Source organism: Nuphar pumila, chromosome 5 (genome assembly GCF_984573655.1).
Source record: "Nuphar pumila chromosome 5, dmNupPumi1.hap1.1, whole genome shotgun sequence".
Lineage (NCBI taxonomy): Eukaryota > Viridiplantae > Streptophyta > Magnoliopsida > Nymphaeales > Nymphaeaceae > Nuphar > Nuphar pumila.
This window is the reverse complement of record NC_143253.1, coordinates 47,846,624-47,865,933: the sequence shown is the minus strand read 5'-3', so window position 1 is coordinate 47,865,933 and position 19,310 is coordinate 47,846,624. Positions and strand designations below refer to the sequence as shown.

Genomic DNA, 19,310 nt, shown 5'->3' with positions numbered 1-19,310 from the left:
AACTTAGTCGACTAAAAAAAAAGTTAGTTGATTGATAATATCATCAATAGACTGAAAAATCTTTTAGTCGACTGCTGCTAAAATTTTCTGAAAACACAAGTTCTGTCTGGTCGACTGATAAAACCTTCAGTCAACTCGTGCTAAAGTTTCTAGAAAACTGGCATTTTGTCCGGTCGACGAATAAAACCTTCAGTCGACTAATTCAGAATTTTGGCGTTTTTGCTTTGGAAAATTGACACGAAAAAGTTGATCGACTGGTGAGTCTGTTGGTTGACTAATAAACATGAAAAATTAAGTAAAGAGTTTTCTAAAATAATTTTCATGAAGGGTTCTTTTAGAAAAAAAATTCTAAAGACTTTTTAGGTGAAATGCAATCGAAATATGTACTCTAAGTAAGCCTCTTACAAGAATCTAAGACATTTAATAAATTTTACATTTTCACACTAGTCTTCAAAGATTCTTCATTGAATTCTTCAATTCTTGTCATCTTTCTTCATTGCCTTAGCTGAAATGCAGTTGATTCACTTGTTCATCATCAAAACCTTGTACTTAAAGTATCTTGTACGGCTTCATTGTCGTAACACTTTTGTACTCACGAGTTAAACCATTTAGAGTGAACTGAACCATATCTCTATTAGAGACTAATTCTTCAAACAATACAAAGAGAGTCCGCAAAAAACTTAACATGATTCAGATATTTTATCATGCTTTGTCCTCCTTCTTTACGTTTTTAAGGTCACATTTTAACTGGAGGATCTTATGACTTGACTTAAATGCTTAGGATTGTTCAAATGCAATCCATGCATCCTGAGCATAAGGAATTCTAATGATTTGCCCCAACACGAATTCAATAATGATGGCTTTGATCCAACTCAATGTGATTTGGTCTGCCTAGTTCCAAATGACATATTTAAGATTAATTTTGAGCTGGTTACCTTCAGTCACATACTGACAGTGTTGAATACGATTCATCCATAAACTTGATGAGGTCCTGGTTGCACATAACGAATTATATTTGAGATCACCATAACTATTAGTTGTTATAATCGAGTTTAACAGATACCAACAAGAAAAATGCATTCCATTGTATGGCAGAGTTAGGAAACAGGGGGGATGAGCTTAATGACATTGGCACTAGCAGGGGAGAGACAAAACTATCACACCAAACTCGGTGGAGCCTGTAGACTCTGATATCATGTAAAAATGTGGATCTTAAGAGTTCTCTCACACACATACACATACACAAAAAAAAAAACTGGATTTTAAAATGGTTCAGTCCAACTTAGGTTCCTAAGTCCAATATGGGGTCTCTCTCTCTTTTTGTTTCATGCCCAAGAGAGAGGGTCTCTCCCTTTTTTATTAATGGGCCCAAGGGTTACATGTTTTTGGAACTTCTCCATGCACAAGGGGACCCAATTACAACTAGATTCCATGTGGTTATAAGTTTTCTCTTTACAGGTCTTCTTCTCGGAAGATTGAGTACTTTTTTACTTTAGTTACCTTGTTGAGGCGGATTCCTTATTTAGAATAACTATCCAACTGAGAGATGTGGTTAGGATACAAATTTTCTGCGAGATGATCCACCTCCACATGTGGGCCAGGGTCCACCTCAACGTGTGAGTCTGGCTGGTAAGGATCCTATATAATACGACCTAGACCTGGACCTTGTGAACCTAGATCTGGATCTTTCTTCAAAGTTTAGATGCATTTTTTAAAGCGCTAAAAATCAATGGCCCATAATACATTGTCTTGTAAAGTTTTAAAAGCATTGTGAGCCATCATTTTTTTTATGTTTTGAAAAACATGTTTGTATGTCGTAAATATGTGTAAAGCATATTTCTTGCTAAATAAATTATAAAGGACAAATATATGAGATCTGATCGATGAGATGCTTAAGCCTTGGAGAAGGGGGCTTCTGATCATCGTTGGTTGTAGATTTTGAACCTTTCTTTGGTTGAAACGTACCCTTCCATATATATATATATATATATATATATATATATATATATATATATATATATATATATATATATATATATATATATATAACTGAAAATATGACAACTAGAGTGTGAACTGAGATTTTTATGAGTTGCTTTTTCTTAATGCTGACCATATGGATGTGATCTACATAAGCAGAACTTTTTAAGGCATAAAAATAAACAGCTCAGAATTTTCATAAATATTCAAACATCTGAAAATCTTTTTTTTTTATTGAAAAAGCATAATATTCCTAGCAAATAGATCAAGTTGAACACCTGTAGGGTCGAATACCTACAGTCAAAAATACCTAGTTCACACTCTAGTTCTCATATTCTAGTGTGAGAGAGAGGGAGCTAAAAAGGATGTCTGTCAAGTTTATGTGCAATATGAAAGCGCTGGAGTTCTATAAGAATTCAATGTCCTAAGGATCTCTGTCAAGTTGCACGTGAAAAAGAACAAAAAGCAAAAGGCAGAGAACGTGCAACATCAAGAAAATGCAAAGAGATAAGGTTTTTGTGTGGAATGAGTTGTTCCTGTGGAGATCACAGCACGAAATTGACAGAGCCAACCGTCTGACAGCAAGTTCCAAGGGTTTCTGTTTGCGTGTAGCCCACAGTCAATTTAGCCCCAAGGAACTTCCATGGAAGGTTCTAGACTATCCATCCTACCATTCCCTCAATCAACAACAACCAACCGACGAGTATTCACTATCTAATGAGTATGGGTTATTCATTCAAAGTTCCCAAAAAATGTTAAATTCACGTTATAATCACGGTAAATTCAATTTATTACATTTTTCATTGTATCACGGCTTTAAATATTTTCTGTGTTTTTTTATTCATTTACTTATTAAGTTTGCATATCTTGCAAGTTATGTGATAGAGATGCGTGCTTCTGGGCCTAATCTCCCTCCCTGGTGACACAAGCAGCCATGCTGATTTGGGTACGGATTCGTATAGCCACTATAGTAATAATTTTTTAACAATTATTTATTACTTATTAGTTATATTTCAATGAAAAGCATTTTAAAAATTAAATTACCAAGAAATATTTTTATTGATTAAATATTTAAAAATTTTGTGTTCTTGTGTCTTATTCTTAAAAAAAAAACAAAAAGCTTATTTTCAACTTGCTAGTTGAACCCACATCCTGTGTCCTGCCCACGAATCCTTGTGACATAGGTTGCAAGGGAAGGGAGTGAAAAGCAGAGAAGTTTTAACAAAGATTGAAAATTTACAAATCTAGGCGACTGGGATAGGTGAAATTATGGTCTTAATTAGCATGTTTAATGTGGACCGTTCATCGTAAAAAGTGGTTGATGATCCAACTTTGGGACACAATCTTTCTGGAATGTGCCCCCACCAAAATGTTTGTCACGCTAAGACTCTTTAACTTTCAAAGTCAACCATCATGTGCACCAACAGGGGCGTGGTCAACCACACTTTTGAGGGTCTATTCTTTAGTTTTTTCGTCCTCTACAAGTAAGCTATGAACCCAGTCAACCCAACGACCAGTCAATTAAGGCAGCAGCAGTCAATACACAAACTGAGTCAAGTTGGCCCTAGTTACCTGAACTATCCGCGTAGCCGTTAGATGAGTTTCATGCTCTTGACCACAAACTTGTTTGGACTATATATTTTTTAAAGCCAGGCCTACAGTCGAGCCTATTGACATAAAAAAATCGTTTGTTAATCTAGAACGTTAGATTTTCAATACGGACGGCGATATCATGGAACCATATCCGTCACAAATATCTCTGTGAAAAAATTGAATTGCACATGCTTTTTAAATTCACAAAAAATTAAAATCTTGATAAAACCCCATTTATTGCCAATTTTATCATGATTTTTTTCCTATTTATGTTTTCAAATACTTATGATATTTTTATTTATTTATATTCTTAAGTTTACAAATGTTTTCTCGATATCTCCCAAAACTACATATCTCTCTCTCTCTCTCTCTCTCTCTCTCTCTCTCTCTCTCTCATATTATTCCTAAGGATAGGGATGGCAGTAGATCGGGGACAATGAGGCCCCGCCTCGCCCCGTTTGGACCGGGGATGAAGGGCATGAAACGGGGATGAAGGTTAAAATCTATCCCCGTGCGGGGATGGACTTACGCTTTTCCCCACCTCGTCCCCATCCCAATCCCCCCCTTGCCCCATCCCCAACCTTCGAGGGATGACTATAGACCAAAGGGAAATGGGGCCCCGCCTCGCCCCCGTTTGAACAGGGGATGGAGGACATGAAACCGGGATGGAGGCGGGGGTGGAGGTTCGAATTTTGAAACGGGGCGGGGGTGGAGACCTTGTCCCCCACCCCCGCCCCGGTCCACTGCCATCCCTACCTAGGGATGGAAACTGGGTAGGGTTTCGGATTCCAAAATACATTAGAGAGTCGGGTCGGGATCCCAAACAACCAAATTTTGCAAATTCCTGTTCCTGAATATGACCCATTTGCAACCCTAATTATTCCCCCCTCTCAGTATTCCCATGTTCGTATAGGTTAGTTCTTCTAGTCATTAAAATACCGCAGCCTTTGTATGAACACACTGCTTTGATGCGTGTGAGTGAGGCATGTTTAGGTGATCTACACAGAATACAGAAAATAGCTATTCTTATGTAAAACACAAAATATAAAATATTTTTACCGCTTAGCAATTTTTTATATAAAACACATAATCGCTACATGCACAGTGATTTACTGTGTTTTGTGTGGCTTGAGTATTTTCTAAAGTACTCAGCCCTGATCACTGGGTTTGCTCTCTCTCTCTTATATATATATATATATATATATATATATATATATATATATATATATATATATATATATATATATATATATATGTGTGTGTGTGTGTGTGTGTGTGAAAGTGGTGGTACCTGCCTACTTCTATGCATGTTTTCCGCCATCCTGCAAGGTTTTTCAAGGGTCTTTTTAGGCCCTGTTTGAATACTCGCCATGGTGGCAGCTAAGGATGCAAATACAGAATCCATAGTTCTCATGGTTTTGTCAAATCCATGTGCATGTTTGGGGCCATTGGTATAACTATAGTCTATATATTATGTGGATTTACCACTTCCAACCAGCAGGGGCGGCTCAAGACAAGTTGAGGCCCTATAGGCATATTTAATTTGAAGCCCATATTTCTTTATATATATTTTTTTTCATTGGAGGCCCTCAGCATGTGAAATATAAGCGTTATATATATTTTTTTTCATTTGAGACCCTAAGCGGTGGCCTGAAATCAATCTCAAAGAGACCAGCCGGCCCATGCCAAACGGTTGCCTGTTTGGAATGTCACTTTAATGTTGAATTTACAATGTTGGAAGGGTATCAGAAGAGGAACTTGAGCAGTCAGAAGCTCCGTCGGTATGTGAACTGGGTGATAGTTGGCAACTACCACCTCATTAAGGTGGTAGCTCATGAAATGAAAAACTGGAAATGGCAAATGCCACCCCAGTTCCCTTTTTTCCATCTTCCCCAAAGTACAGTCGGTGGCCCTGATTATTCTCCCGATCCACTTCAACGCCCTCCAACACTAAGTTTCCAAACATGGCTTTAATATTTTTGTCAAAACTGACCATGAAGATCTGTGTGCCTGATTTTTATAGGAATCGACACTTGAATCGTCCAATTTTGACATAAAGGTAGGCTTTATAAGGTTTTAAAATGGATGGTCTAAAACTTTCATAAATATTCAAGCCTTAAAAAAAGAATTATATTTTTTAATAAAAAACACAATTCGGGTATTATTTCTTAGCAAATAGTCCATATTGAACGTATCTGCTGGATCAAATTTGAAAAAACAACTTGAAAACCCCCATTGGCTTACAGTAGGCACATACTTCTCACTCGTATATATACACACACGTTTGGTTTCTCCCTAACAAGCTCTTAGATCATATAATTACATGACATGAGCAGGTTTTTCCAGGGTAATTAATGAAGATCAACTTCTCATAGTTTTTGTTCTTTTTTTGTCAAAAAACGTGATTCAGTGCCGATTTGTGCAACACTCAACAAGGTCTGATTTGTCAAACATTCAACAAAAAATAGAAATCGGTCACCACATGCACCTTATATATATATATATATATATATATATATATATATATATATATATATATATATATATATATATATTTATTTATTGCTTGTATGACTTCATATTAAGCAAAGGTCTAAAGCTTTGTTCTTTTCAAACAGTTTATAAGGATAGTTCAAGTGCTTTTCATCTCTCTCTCTCATATATGCACACGTGTGCGTGTGCCTGTGCGCGTGTGAGATTACCCCCTTGCCATGAAAACCCATTTATAGGTATGGGTCATATACATGAGTAGGGAGCCCTTATTGGAGCAGCACCCCCGGTCATCATCATGGTTAAGAAGGATGATAACATACAATATAACACTTTAAGCATGAGGTCCATCAACAATACATGACCGGCTCCAAATGCGTGGGTCATACCATGCAATCAATGTCTTCAGCAATAAACTCTACCTTTGGATTCCATCTTTTTTATGTAATGTCTTTGAACCAAAAGTTTGAAATATACGTTTTGACCTGGACTTAGGCGCCGGCCATTGGCTCGACCTTTCACTCTGTGGTTTAGCCTACACCATATCGGTGATCGAGTCCAATCTGCAGGAATGGCTTGAGCAAGTTGGCGTATATGGTCCGTTGAGGGATGGTGGTTGCACTGATTTATTGCTTCATGGTGGCTTGCCAAGTCAGGAGTGTGACTTGACCACCCGTTTGGACTGAAGCCTACCCAAGTCGAGTCAAGCTGTATGGGTTGAGCCGGCGCGCCTTGTGGGCAGTGGTGGAGACACATTGAGGTCAGGATGGACACGTGCCCACCCTAATCCAAAAACTCCCTATTGGGGGTTCAGGCTAAGGGTGGGCACTCTGACCCAATGAAAGAATGATCAGTGGGCACTCTTGAGCAGTTCCCACCCTGATCTTTTGTGTGCCCTCTTCCATACGACTCTCTCTCTCTCTCCCGGATACAGACCCATAACAATATCAAGAGGATGGGTTTTCAGTTTCCCAGTTGGTGTGTGTTTTGTCGATAGGCTGAAAAAACTACACAACACCTTTTCTGGTCGTGTGAAGTGTTTCAAGAATTGTTTTCTAAAACTTGAAGGGCTCCATCAGTTGTTGTGCGGGAGGGTTGCTTTGCGTTAGATCTTATCCTCGACCCTGCTATAAGTAGACGCGAAAAGAAGTGGAGGACTATTTGGAGAGTTTGGTTGTTTACAGTGTGGTGGTTCATATGGATGGCCAGAAATGATGCTACTTTTCGGGATGTCCTGTTCAACCTTAACCGTTTGACCCATAGGGTCTTGGTTGATGTGTATGCTATCTTACGCATATATCTCAAAGACCTGCCTCTGCCACAAACCGATCCTCATATAGATGTTTGTGGTCCTCTATGAGTGTTTTGTTTTGTGTTATTGGTGTTCTCATGTTATGCTGTTGTGTTTGTGCTTGTGGGTCTCAACGCTTTGTTGAGTTTCACTTTTAAGTAACGTTGATCGCTTTTCGGCTCTCTCTCTCTCTTTCTCTCACCCAAAAATCTTTTTAATGGAAGGGTCTGATAGGGCTGGTAAATGAGCCTAGCTTGGACTGTTCAAGCTTGGCTCGACCCCTACCCTATGTGAGCTAATTATGAGCTATCTCGTCTTCTAAAAAGATTGTTTTAAACTGTTTTTCAAAGCTTGATAATATATAAAATATATGTATAATACACATAAATATATGTTTAATTCATGTACAAAAACATATATAATATGCATTTTATGTATATTATATATTAGACCGATACGAGTCAAGCCAATCGAGCTTGCCAACTTAGTGCTTGGCTCATTTACCTAAATGAGCTAGCTAATAGCTTGGCTCCTGAGCTCAATATCTGAATTGAGACAAGCCGAGCCAAATATCCAGATCTTTGGCTAGTGCGGTCTCACTTGTTCCAAGCCCCTGTGTCTGTCTAAAGTGAATTATAGCGCAAGCAACTTGGCTTTGAATTATGAGAGAGAGAGAGAGGTTATAATCCAGTGATGTAGAATATTTGCCGATCACATTTTTTTAAATGAAGTGTAGGTCAATGGCTGATGGACCAGATGATCTCAGACTCATGCAATCACTCGTACTAACCAACCTTCTTCATTCAAGTTGGATAAGTCCTTCGGTGAAGAATCCGACGGTTCGGATTTCTTCTAATTTTTTTTATGGGGAAAGTGGGTTCTACCCTAAAGCTGTATGTATGGTGGTGATTGAAAAGGATTTGCTGGTCAGACGGATGAGTGGTCTTGGATCTTGGCTTAGCCTCAGATGTGGACCATCCAATTCAAATCAGAGGCCCTTTGTTTACCAAAAACGTGTGCCTCCACGTAAACTGAACTGTGTTCCAAGGTTGTTAAATGTGATAAGGCGAAGCGAAGCGTTGAGCCTGTTATGAAGCTAGGCGTTAGCTTTGTGATTAAAAAAATAAAATATATAATATTAATAAAATAATAAAAACTATTAATAAATGATAATATAAAATAAATATTATTTCCCTATTATTCATTTTCTTATAATGCATGCACACATAACAATTAAGTTAGACTCATAGTGCAAGATAAAACAAGTTATATCTACGCTCATGAAATCATATTGAATACATGTGGGGTCATCTCCAAATCGACTTCTAAAAATACTTTCTATACACAAAATTTTTGTTGTAATAATAGAGTTCAAATGCACAATTAATATAAAATAAGTTAATTCCTCAACTATTGTACACAACTAGACCATGATAGAAATCAGTGTTTGGATCTTGTTATTCCAACATGTATGTAAGTTTTTACAAAGGTTAAAGCAACATCTTATAATGTAACAAAGTTTCAACCCTTATAAAATTGTATTTTACTTTGAAAAATCATAATTCAATAGTCATTTAGCTTATTCTTAGTATTTTGACCATGCTATGGGTTGGTTATGACCCGATTTGGACTCGTACTAAATTTGATAGGGTCAAGGTTTGGTAACAAAGAAAAGAGTCTGATTAACTATTCGGGTCAGACCCATGAAGTCCAATATGGTTTATGAATTTTTTTACCAAAATCAGATCCATCCTAAGTTCCATCCACAATTTTTAATATAAAAAAATATTATTTTATCTGGTTTGGTTTATGTAATTCTTATCGGATTCAGGTATGGTCTTTCTGAAGAAATATCAGATCAGATCCGAATTTGAATATGATATCGACACTTTCTACTCGGATCCGAGTACGAACTCACTTGTAGAATGTGCATATTTTAAGTATTATATTTGCTAGAAGTAGCTTCTGTTGGATTTGATATCTGATTTGGATCTGACCCACTTACGCCCCACTTCGCCCCACTTGGGAAAGTGATCGGGCGAGGTGGTGTCGCCCAACAGTACAAAGAAAACCTTAACAATAATGAGGGAGACCGCAAGAAAATGAAAGAATGGTCTGCCCACTACTCTCTCTCTCCGGGCCGAAGCTACCATCGTCGAAGAGAGACCTCTGTCAGAGATCGTCCCTCGTCGAAAAGAGATCCACTGTCGAAGGCTCACGCTAAACTTCCTCCACGGACCACCATTACCAGAGACACCCACCAGAGAGAGAGAGAGAGAGAGAAACCCTTTTTCCCAAGTTCATCGCTGCACCCTCTATGCCCACTATTGTTCCTCCATCACCAAACCACCGTCACCCTTATCAAACTTAGTTGCCTGCGAACCATTTTTCTCAAATCTCTCTTACCTTCTCTTATAACCACCTGGTATCTTTACCATCTTCCTCAAAACTCTCAATTATGGTGAAGGACGACTCTCATACCTGAAAGAAGATTCTATAGGTTTTGGTCGTCAGGGGTTTGATCGACAGGTTTCAATAGTTTTTTATCGTTGGACGACAAGGTTTTGATCGACAGGAGTTTGAGCACGTACGCCTTAGAAGCAAAGCGTACTTCAACGCGAGGCATGCACTTCACCCATGTGAAGCATGCGCTTGGATCCTGCAAACGCCTCCCTACATTGCCTCGGTTCCTTGAGCTTAAGCTTCGCCTCTGAGGGGTAAGCTTAGGTATTGAGGCTTTAGCCTCTAACAACACTGGCATGTTTATGGCGCAGGTAATTAGCTCTTTTTGAATTAATAAACAGAGGTTGATGAAGAAGTTAACTTAGAGAGAGAGAGAGAGAGCTCCATCAACCCATCATTACTCTTTCAATGAAATATGTGCGCTGCCCATAAGTAGTCCTGACCCACATCACATTAACCTTACTTCGATCGGTTGGGGGTGGAGATATGACCCACTGAGACCCCATTGAGTAATGACAAATCATTTTCCATTGATTTCATGTGTGTGTGTGTGAGAGAGAGAGAGAGAGAGAGAGAGAGAGAGAGTTTTATATCATATTGATTATGGAAGGTTTAGAGAGATATTCTGGAGAGAGAAAATAAATGGGAGTTAACTGGAAAGGCACGATGGGTCTGGATTGCCGCCTTGAGTCATGGTCAGAGTTGCAGTTTTGAGTCAATATAATCCCGCTGGCTGGCGTCACTCATTATTCATTTCCTGCTTCTAGACGGTCATTTTTCTCATTTATAATTTGCTTCGCATTTATTATATGAGTGAACATGGTTTCGACGCTAACTACTTAATTATCTGTCTAAAATATCCACGAGTTATTAGTTTGACGAAATGGCAGAACAAGAGTAAATCACAAACAATATGAACAAGCATTTTTTTGTAGAAAAAGTCCAGACGGTATCATCTCTCTATCTATCTCTCCCATGCTCACCATGACTTGTTCTCAAATTCCCCACCTTCCTCTCTCTTACCTCGCATCCTTCGTCAAAGTTTTGCTCTCCTTCCCCCTGCTATTTGTGTCTACCAAGCCCGCTTCCCCAACTCGTCGTACATCCCCAAGGATTAAGTCGCCAAAGTTGAGATTTTTCTCTCCAATCTTCCATTTTATTTCGTCGGTTTTCTCTCTTTGTAGTCTAAATACTTATGCTGAAAAGTGTCTATTAGTGTTCTGAATGTTTTGAATGAATTTTTCTTCTTCGTCAAGGAGTCCTCTGATCCTAAGGTCATGGCTTCTGAGCGACCCCTCTTGATCCCATCTCCCAAAACACGTCAAAATCTCGACGAATCGATAAAATTGGGAACACCCATCTTCATATTTCCCCAAAAGAACGATACCCATCTTCCCCATATGGACCTCCACCCATCCGTAGACAACCAACAAGTTGGAAGCGAGACAAGGGAAGCGCGCCATGAGAACCGCAACTCACCTTCTTTCAGGAGGAACTTCTCCTCCAGGTCAAGAGCTGGGGCTTCCCGGAAATCCATCGACGAGGATTCGACCGATTTGTCGGTTCAGAATCTGGGGAGGGGGAATTCGGCGTTTTCGATCGAAAGCGCAGGGTTTTCGAACTCGAGGGGAAGGAGGTACGGGTCTAGAGGTGGTGATTCTGAGATTTTGGTGGGCTCTCAGAGGGAGATGAGCGAGGAGGCTTCGCGTTTGGTCCATATCAATGATCCCAAGCAGACCAACGATCGGTTTGAGTTTGCCGGTAACGAGATTCGAACCAGCAAGTATTCGGTTTTCACCTTCTTGCCAAGGAACCTCTTTGAGCAGTTCCATAGGGTAGCTTACCTGTACTTCCTTGTAATTGCGGTACTGAATCAGCTCCCTCAGTTGGCTGTCTTTGGAAGGGCTGCTTCAATCCTTCCCCTGCTCTTTGTTCTTATTGTTACTGCTATTAAGGATGCCTATGAAGATTTCAGGCGGCATCGGGCCGATAGAACAGAGAACAATAGGATGGCTCATGTTTTAGTCCAGGATCAGTTTGAGCAGAAGAGGTGGAAGGACATTCGAGTAGGCGAGATCATCAAGGTTCACGCTAACGACACTCTACCGTGTGACATGGTCCTGCTGTCTACCAGTGACGCTACTGGTGTGGCTTACATCCAGACGATCAATCTAGACGGCGAATCCAATCTGAAGACACGATATGCTAAGCAGGAAACGCTCTCGAGAATGCCTGAGGAGGGTATCTCAGGGATCATCAGGTGCGAGAATCCTAATAGGAACATCTATGGCTTCCAGGCGAATATGGAGCTGGATGGGAAAAGGTTCTCGCTCGGACCCTCGAACATTGTTCTTCGCGGTTGCGCGCTAAAGAACACTGTATGGGCAGTTGGAGTTGTGGTTTATGCAGGTCAGGAGACGAAGGCAATGCTGAACAACTCCGGTTCCCCATCAAAGCGTAGTCGGCTCGAGACACACATGAACAGGGAAACAATTATGTTGTCCTTGTTTCTAATTGCTTTGTGTTCTACAGTCTCAACATTGGCCGGTATCTGGATTGCTCAACACAAGGATGAGCTTAACAATGTTCCCTTTTACCGGAAGAAAGATTATTCTGAAAGCGATGATGGCCCCGGACCTAGAGACTACAATTATTATGGAATAGGCATGGAGATATTCTTGACATTTCTTAGTTCAGTCATTGTGTTTCAGATCATGATCCCAATTTCCCTGTATATATCCATGGAACTTGTACGCCTTGGTCAAGCATATTTTATGATCAGGGACACTAGGCTTTATGATGAGGCCTCCAATTCAAAGTTTCAATGCCGTGCTCTGAATATAAATGAGGATCTAGGTCAGATCAAGTATGTCTTTTCAGATAAAACAGGGACCTTAACAGAGAACAAGATGGAATTCCAGTGTGCCAGCATAAGGGGAACTGATTATCATAGCGGTACCATGGGGTGCGAGGAGGACAACCATTTGGGACAAGGTTTGAGTCTGCTCTAATATGTATTTTTTGTTTGTTAGAATTAATAGCTTGTCTTTTGTAACGTGTATTTCTCTCATTATCTTTGAAACAGTAGATGGCCAAGTTTTGAAGCCTAGGATGAAGGTGAAGGTAAATCAGGATCTGCTAGAATTATTGAGAAATGGTAAAGATACAGAACAAAGGAAGCATGCTGAGGACTTTTTCATTGCTTTAGCTGCTTGCAATACCATAGTTCCTCTAATTATGGAGACCTCAGACAAGGGGGTGAAGTTAATTGATTATCAAGGTGAATCTCCTGATGAACAAGCTCTGGTTTATGCTGCTGCTGCCCATGGATATACACTCATTGAACGGACTTCCGGGCACATTGTGATCGACATGCATGGGGACAAACAGAGGTAGTTCACCTCTGCTAATGTTCTTTTGTTTTCATAACTACGCTTCCCTTGTCTTTCGTGGTTAATTTACCAAGAATATGTTTTCCTCTTCTTGATATTGCAGATTCAACATTTTGGGATTGCATGAATTTGATAGTGACCGCAAGAGGATGTCTGTGATAGTTGGTTGCTCTGACAATTCTGTGAAGTTATTTGTCAAAGGTGCTGACAGTTCAATGTTTGGTGTCATAGACAAATCCATGGATTTAGATGTGGTCCATGCAACAGAAGCCCATCTTCATAGTTACTCATCTCTTGGTCTGAGAACGCTTGTTGTTGGTGTTCGAGAACTTAGTAGTTCAGAGTTTGAACAGTGGCAATCAGACTATGAGAAAGCTAGTACTGCATTAATGGGTCGGGCAAGTTTACTGAGGTCTGTTGCAGCCAATGTCGAAAGCAATCTCAGCCTCTTGGGAGTCTCTGCTATTGAAGATAAACTTCAAGAAGGCGTTCCTGAAGCTATAGAATCTCTTAGACAAGCAGGGATAAAGGTGTGGGTCTTGACTGGTGATAAGCAAGAAACAGCCATTTCAATTGGGTACTCTTGTAAGCTTCTCACAGAAGATATGACACAAATTGTAATCAATAGACACTCGAAGGAATCTTGTCGAAAGAGTCTTGAAGATGCAAAAGCCATGGTCAATAAACATATAGCTGATGGTACGAGGCAAACTTCAATAGGTGCACAAAATTCAAAACCAGTTACAGAGTCTGATAAACTTCACTCCGTGTCATCACCAGAAGATAAGAATATGGTAGAGGGGACTCGTGATCACCTGAAGCCATTGGCTTTAATTATTGATGGTACCAGCCTTGTTTATATTCTTGAAACAGAGTTGGAAGAGGAGGTAATCCTGTTGTTCCATATTTTATGATTTTAGCTCATTATTGTATTTTCTTCTATACTTCTCTATTCATGCCTGTCCTGATTTTATATTCTAAAATGCAGCTATTCCAATTAGCTACGCAATGTAGCGTGGTGCTCTGCTGTAGGGTGGCCCCATTACAGAAAGCTGGCATAGTTGCGCTAATAAAAAACAGGACGGATGACATGACCCTTGCCATTGGTGATGGTAAGTTTTAGTGCTGTTGATTAATGTATATAGGAACTTCTCGTGTATGTGCTCAAGCTTTAAAATTGATCATCCAACTTATCGTGGATTTTCATTGCAACTTATGTGGAATATTTTCCATCTCATCGTGCTCAGATTAAACATATTATGATGTGATATCACCTTTTCCAATAGGAAAAAGAGTTGACTCTGTGTGTGTATGTGTGTGTGTGACTATGTAAACTATGCAAGACATGAACATATAATGTATAAAGAGATATATACATTTTACAATCAATCTCTAGATGAAGGAGCTATGTGGCTGACTTTGACATAACAAGTGAAAAGAAGGATCTTACTGCTTGGGCACCTGAGCATCCTGCTTGGCTCAACTGCACCAAATAAAATGTTAGAGAGTAGTAGCTTTAGTTATCTGTCTACCTATCTGCTTATGTGTGTGTGTGTGTGTGTGTGTATATATATATATATATATATATATATATATATATATATATATATATATTATCCTACCGTTGTAGTTTTGATATGCTAATTGAAAGGCAATGATTTTTGTATTTCCTTTAATGCAGGTGCAAATGATGTGTCAATGATCCAAATGGCTGACGTTGGAATAGGTATCAGTGGCCAGGAAGGCCGTCAAGCTGTGATGGCCTCAGATTTTGCAATGGGGCAGTTTAGATTTTTGGTGCCCCTACTGTTGGTCCATGGACATTGGAATTATCAGCGGATGGGATACATGCTACTGTACAATTTTTATAGGAATGCAGTTTTTGTACTTATTCTTTTCTGGTGAGTGTTGTCAATGATGCACTACTATTCAAAATAAAATGCAGTTCATGTTCTCAGATTTTGAACTTTCGGTTGCAGGTATGTACTTTACACAGCATATAGTTTGACAACAGCAATCACTGAGTGGAGCAGTGTGTTGTATTCTGTCATTTATACATCTTTGCCAACAATTGTGGTTGGGGTCCTGGATAAAGATTTGAGTCACAAAACTTTGCTCAAGTACCCACAACTTTATGGGGCTGGACAGAGACAGGAAGGCTACAGCACAGGATTGTTTTGGTTAACCATGTTGGATACATTGTGGCAAAGTGCAGTTGTCTTCTACATGCCTTATTGCACATACAGAATCAGCACAATGGATGCAGCACGTCTGGGTGATCTCTGGGCCCTGGCTGCAGTCATACTTGTTAACATTCACTTGGCCATGGATATAATGCGTTGGACATGGATTACTCATGCTGTTGTATGGGGCTCGATACTTGCTACTTGTATATGCCTGATTGTCATTGACTCCATACCGCAGTTACCCGGATTTTGGTACTTATACTAACTTGCATTTGCATGTTTTTGTAGGGAAATTCATGCTTCCCTCCCTGCCACTTTCTTTATGTCTCCTATGCTAACTGGCATTTATATTCTTTGCAGGGCAATCTACAATTTTTCTACATATCCATCATTTTGGCTGAACATAGCTTTAGTCCTTGTAGCAGCTGTGATGCCACGTCTTGTACTAAAATTTGTTAAGCAGCAGTTTAGGCCCTCTGATATTCAGATTTCTAGAGAGGCAGAAATTTTTTGGAGACAGGAATGGTTATCAGTAGTATCTTTAGAGTCTAATTCAAATGGTAATCCCCCTGGGAGAAGTTGATATGGTGTGTTTCTTTTTTTGTTTTCCTTTTCTTCTATTTGTGATTTTTGCATGTACAAATAGCTAATTCTTTTGCCTTCTATCCAAACGGGTAGGCTGTAATCTTTGATAAAAGATAGTGTATGTATAATTGGTTCACTCAATTGAATGCCATGATAGAGAAAGCTTCATGTATACTTGTGCACACATGTTTACATGTTATATATCATCAAGTTTAATAAATCTTGTTTAGTTTTGTTTTACTATAGTAAGTTGAAAAATGGACTGGTTGTGTCATGCATTATAATGTCCCAACCGAGTCCACTTAACTCGTTTCACATAGATTTTGAAGCCAACACTGTTTTTTATTTTCCGACTCCCTCAACCTGCCAAACTTAAATGTATTATAAGAATATTATATGACTCCTTATCAAGCCTATGCTCTAATATTCAAGAAAACTGCAAACTGCCGCCTTCATTTATTTTGTCATTCAAACAATGGCCTGGTGCACATTGCAGCTGAAAGTAGTCGTCCAGTGCAACTACATCTGATCATCCCAGATTTTTGAGCTGGTGTTTTGCGTTTGTTCCTTCTCCTTTCGCATTTAATCTTTCTCTTACCTGGTTTCTTATGGGTATTTTTTCTTTTTTTTAATAGTCAATGGGGTTAGGTGGACCCCTACCAGTTCATTGAATTTAGGTAAAGATTTACAGAATCACCCATTCATAAGTGGGTGCCAGTCAGAGAGATGATCTTTCCATATCTTGTCAATTCCCCTCCTTACTAGAGATTAGTAAGATTCCTAACCAAAAAAATCGGTTTTACAGTGTTTAAAACTAAATTTAACTCTCTCATAACTATACAAAATGTCCATTAGAGGGATGGGGATGCCCAAGGTGGGACCCTTTCATTCCAAAACCCGGCGTAAACCACTGGCTAGGTAAGCCCGACTTGTCTCTATCATCACCTTTCAAATTATATTAGATCCTCTCATAATTCTAACCCATGCCCCCCATTCCCTGCCATCCAAGTTTCTTCTTTCCGTGAAGCACCCCGCCTCCATGATTCCACAGCGCATACCCCATGTGCCATCCATTTTCGAAAATGCTATGGATGTTTAACTTCACCCAGCCCTGGGGAGGGGGATCCCATTGCCACATAAACCTCCATCTAGCTGCCACCCGATGAAAAGAATGCACATAACCTGTTCTCGCACCCCATAGATTAGATCATTTGCCATCTGTTGTTAGGACTTCCCTTTATCTCCAAAGATAATTTCATTCCTTTCTTTCCATATTTTCCATATAATAACATGGAAAGTTATGTCCCAGCTCTCTTTAACCTTTTTCTCTTTCAATTTTCTCCCTGACCATCTTTCTCAGTTCTCATTCACACTGATTGCGGGTCTCCAGTTCATTCCAAAAAGGTTAGCCACTCTTCTCCAAACCTGCACCACCCACGGGCAACATAGGAACAGATATTTCTCTGATTCTTCGTTCTGTTTTCAGAACTCACAATACTTAGGAATTGAAACCCCAGCTTCTTCAGATAGATTTGAGTAAGCAATTTGCTATCCACTGCTAATCTGAGAGCGATAGCCACTCTTGGTGGGGCTTTTTTGTGCCACACCTTTTTAAGGATATCATAACTTTGACATTTATTTCTTAAGTGGTTCCAAACACTCTTCAATGAGAATCCTTAGCTTTCCAAAGAATGACAACACTATTGTCCGGATGCCATTTTTGTTCTTCCGCCTCCCTCATGACCTGTTGAGACAGTTTAACACTGACATCGACTACTCTCATGTGCGGTTGGAGATTCACATCCGCCACCCTCTTTGATAGATATGTTGCGCAAGTCATTGTACAAAATTTGTTGGGAGTTAAGAGGTAGAGGACCCTTAGACATCCATGGATCAAACCAGAATTTTGTGTCTCTGCCATCTCCTACCTTCCATTGTAATCCTTCAATACCCCTATTCCACATCTGACTCCCCTCCATCCATGGGATACTCCTATGCTTTTCTTGGGTCAATACCCCTACTCCACATCTGACTCCCCTCCACCCATGGGATACTCCTATGCTTTTCTTGGGTACCCATATAGATTCTTTGTGCATTAATTCAACCCATAGGCTATTGGTATTTTGGCAAATTTTCCAAGTTAGCTTTGCTAGCACTGCTCTATTAGTCTCTTCGATGCTTCTAATACTGAAGCCCCCTTCCAACTTGGGTTTACATGATCCCAGTTCATCAGATGATGCTGATGTCTGCAACTCTCATTTTCATGCCAAAGAAAGCTACGAATGATGCTCTCCAGTTCTTGAGTGATGGAGATTGGAAGGCAAAAACATCCCATCCAAAAGATAGAAAAAGAGCCAAGGACGGATCGAATAAGAACAATCCTCGCTGCCAATGCTAGCAGTTTACCGTGCCACGACTCCACTTGGGCTCTAAATTTATCAATTAACTTTCTACACATACCCTCTTTTAACATTCCTCTGAATAGTGGGAGGCCCAAGTAAGTTACAAGAAGAGTTTTGGGCTGCCAACCCGTTTATTGCTGGACTTGAGTGAAGGTGATTCATGTGTAAGAAAAAAGAATTTTGCGGTTTATTAAAGTAAAAGTGCATTTTTATCACTTTTTCACTCAAAAAAGTAGGTTAAGGTAAAAAAATCTTTATTATGAGTAAAATTACAAAACTACCTTCCAAAAAATTTATGTCTCAAGGGGCGTTGTCCTCCCTGCAAACTCCCAACAATTTGTTGCAAAGTTGGATTCACAAAAATTAAAGATTTATATCAAAGTGAAAATCAGGCCCTACACTCCTCCAATAAAGATGGCATCCGATGATCTAGCATGGTAATGTGGCACTCAAGTTGTAATACCCCAAAAATTCAGAAACTAAAAATTTCACTAAATTTTTTTGTCTTTTGTAACACGAGAAAAATTTCTAAAACATAAACCAGCTGTGAATCTTCGGACTTATCTAAAAACCACAACAATTATTTCAAAACATTTCATCCAATTGAATGAATATCAGAGTACATACAAGCCAAAATCACGAAAACTCAAATACAGTTCAAATTAACCTAATATACAATAAAATCACAGTTGGGTCCTCGTGTACTGTAACATTCGCTTGTTCATGTATGTGAACCTAAATTTTTTTAATAAAAATGAGGCAACTTAATGTCATCATATGTACTAATAAACTACAAAATATATCACAACACTCATATGTGATATTTCAAAACATAACCAAAAGATAAATTTGCTTCAAACATTTTTTTACAATCACAATACATATTCACATGACAATATCTTTAACTGAATCAAATCAAACTAATTAT

General features: G+C 39.3%; 1 protein-coding gene across 2 annotated transcripts; it reads left to right on the top strand.

Annotated features, from left to right (window-relative positions):
- Window positions 1–10,819: 10,819 nt before the first annotated feature.
- Window positions 10,820–16,152, top strand: LOC149837524 (phospholipid-transporting ATPase 1-like). 2 transcript variants are annotated; one of them, XM_090006093.1, is made up of 7 exons: window positions 10,820–12,811; window positions 12,906–13,209; window positions 13,313–14,096; window positions 14,198–14,321; window positions 14,891–15,110; window positions 15,189–15,647; window positions 15,756–16,152. In XM_090006093.1, the coding sequence occupies exons 1-7, from the start codon at window positions 11,095–11,097 to the stop codon at window positions 15,976–15,978; spliced, it is 3,831 nt and encodes a 1,276-aa protein (XP_089862219.1). In that variant the 5' UTR covers window positions 10,820–11,094; the 3' UTR covers window positions 15,979–16,152. The 2 variants fall into 2 exon arrangements, with proteins under 2 accessions (XP_089862219.1, XP_089862218.1); XM_090006092.1 differs by having other exon boundaries at window positions 10,826–12,811; window positions 12,903–13,209.
- Window positions 16,153–19,310: the final 3,158 nt, after the last annotated feature.

Bases quoted from the DNA above. Each gene is read 5' to 3' on its own strand.
- LOC149837524 (XM_090006092.1), top strand. From the start codon at position 11,095: ATGGCTTCTGAGCGACCCCTCTTGATCCCATCTCCCAAAACACGTCAA. The intron at 12,812-12,902 runs GTTTGAGTCTGC...TCTTTGAAACAG, and splicing joins GGACAACCATTTGGGACAAG to TAGATGGCCAAGTTTTGAAG. The intron at 14,322-14,890 runs GTAAGTTTTAGT...CCTTTAATGCAG, and splicing joins GACCCTTGCCATTGGTGATG to GTGCAAATGATGTGTCAATG.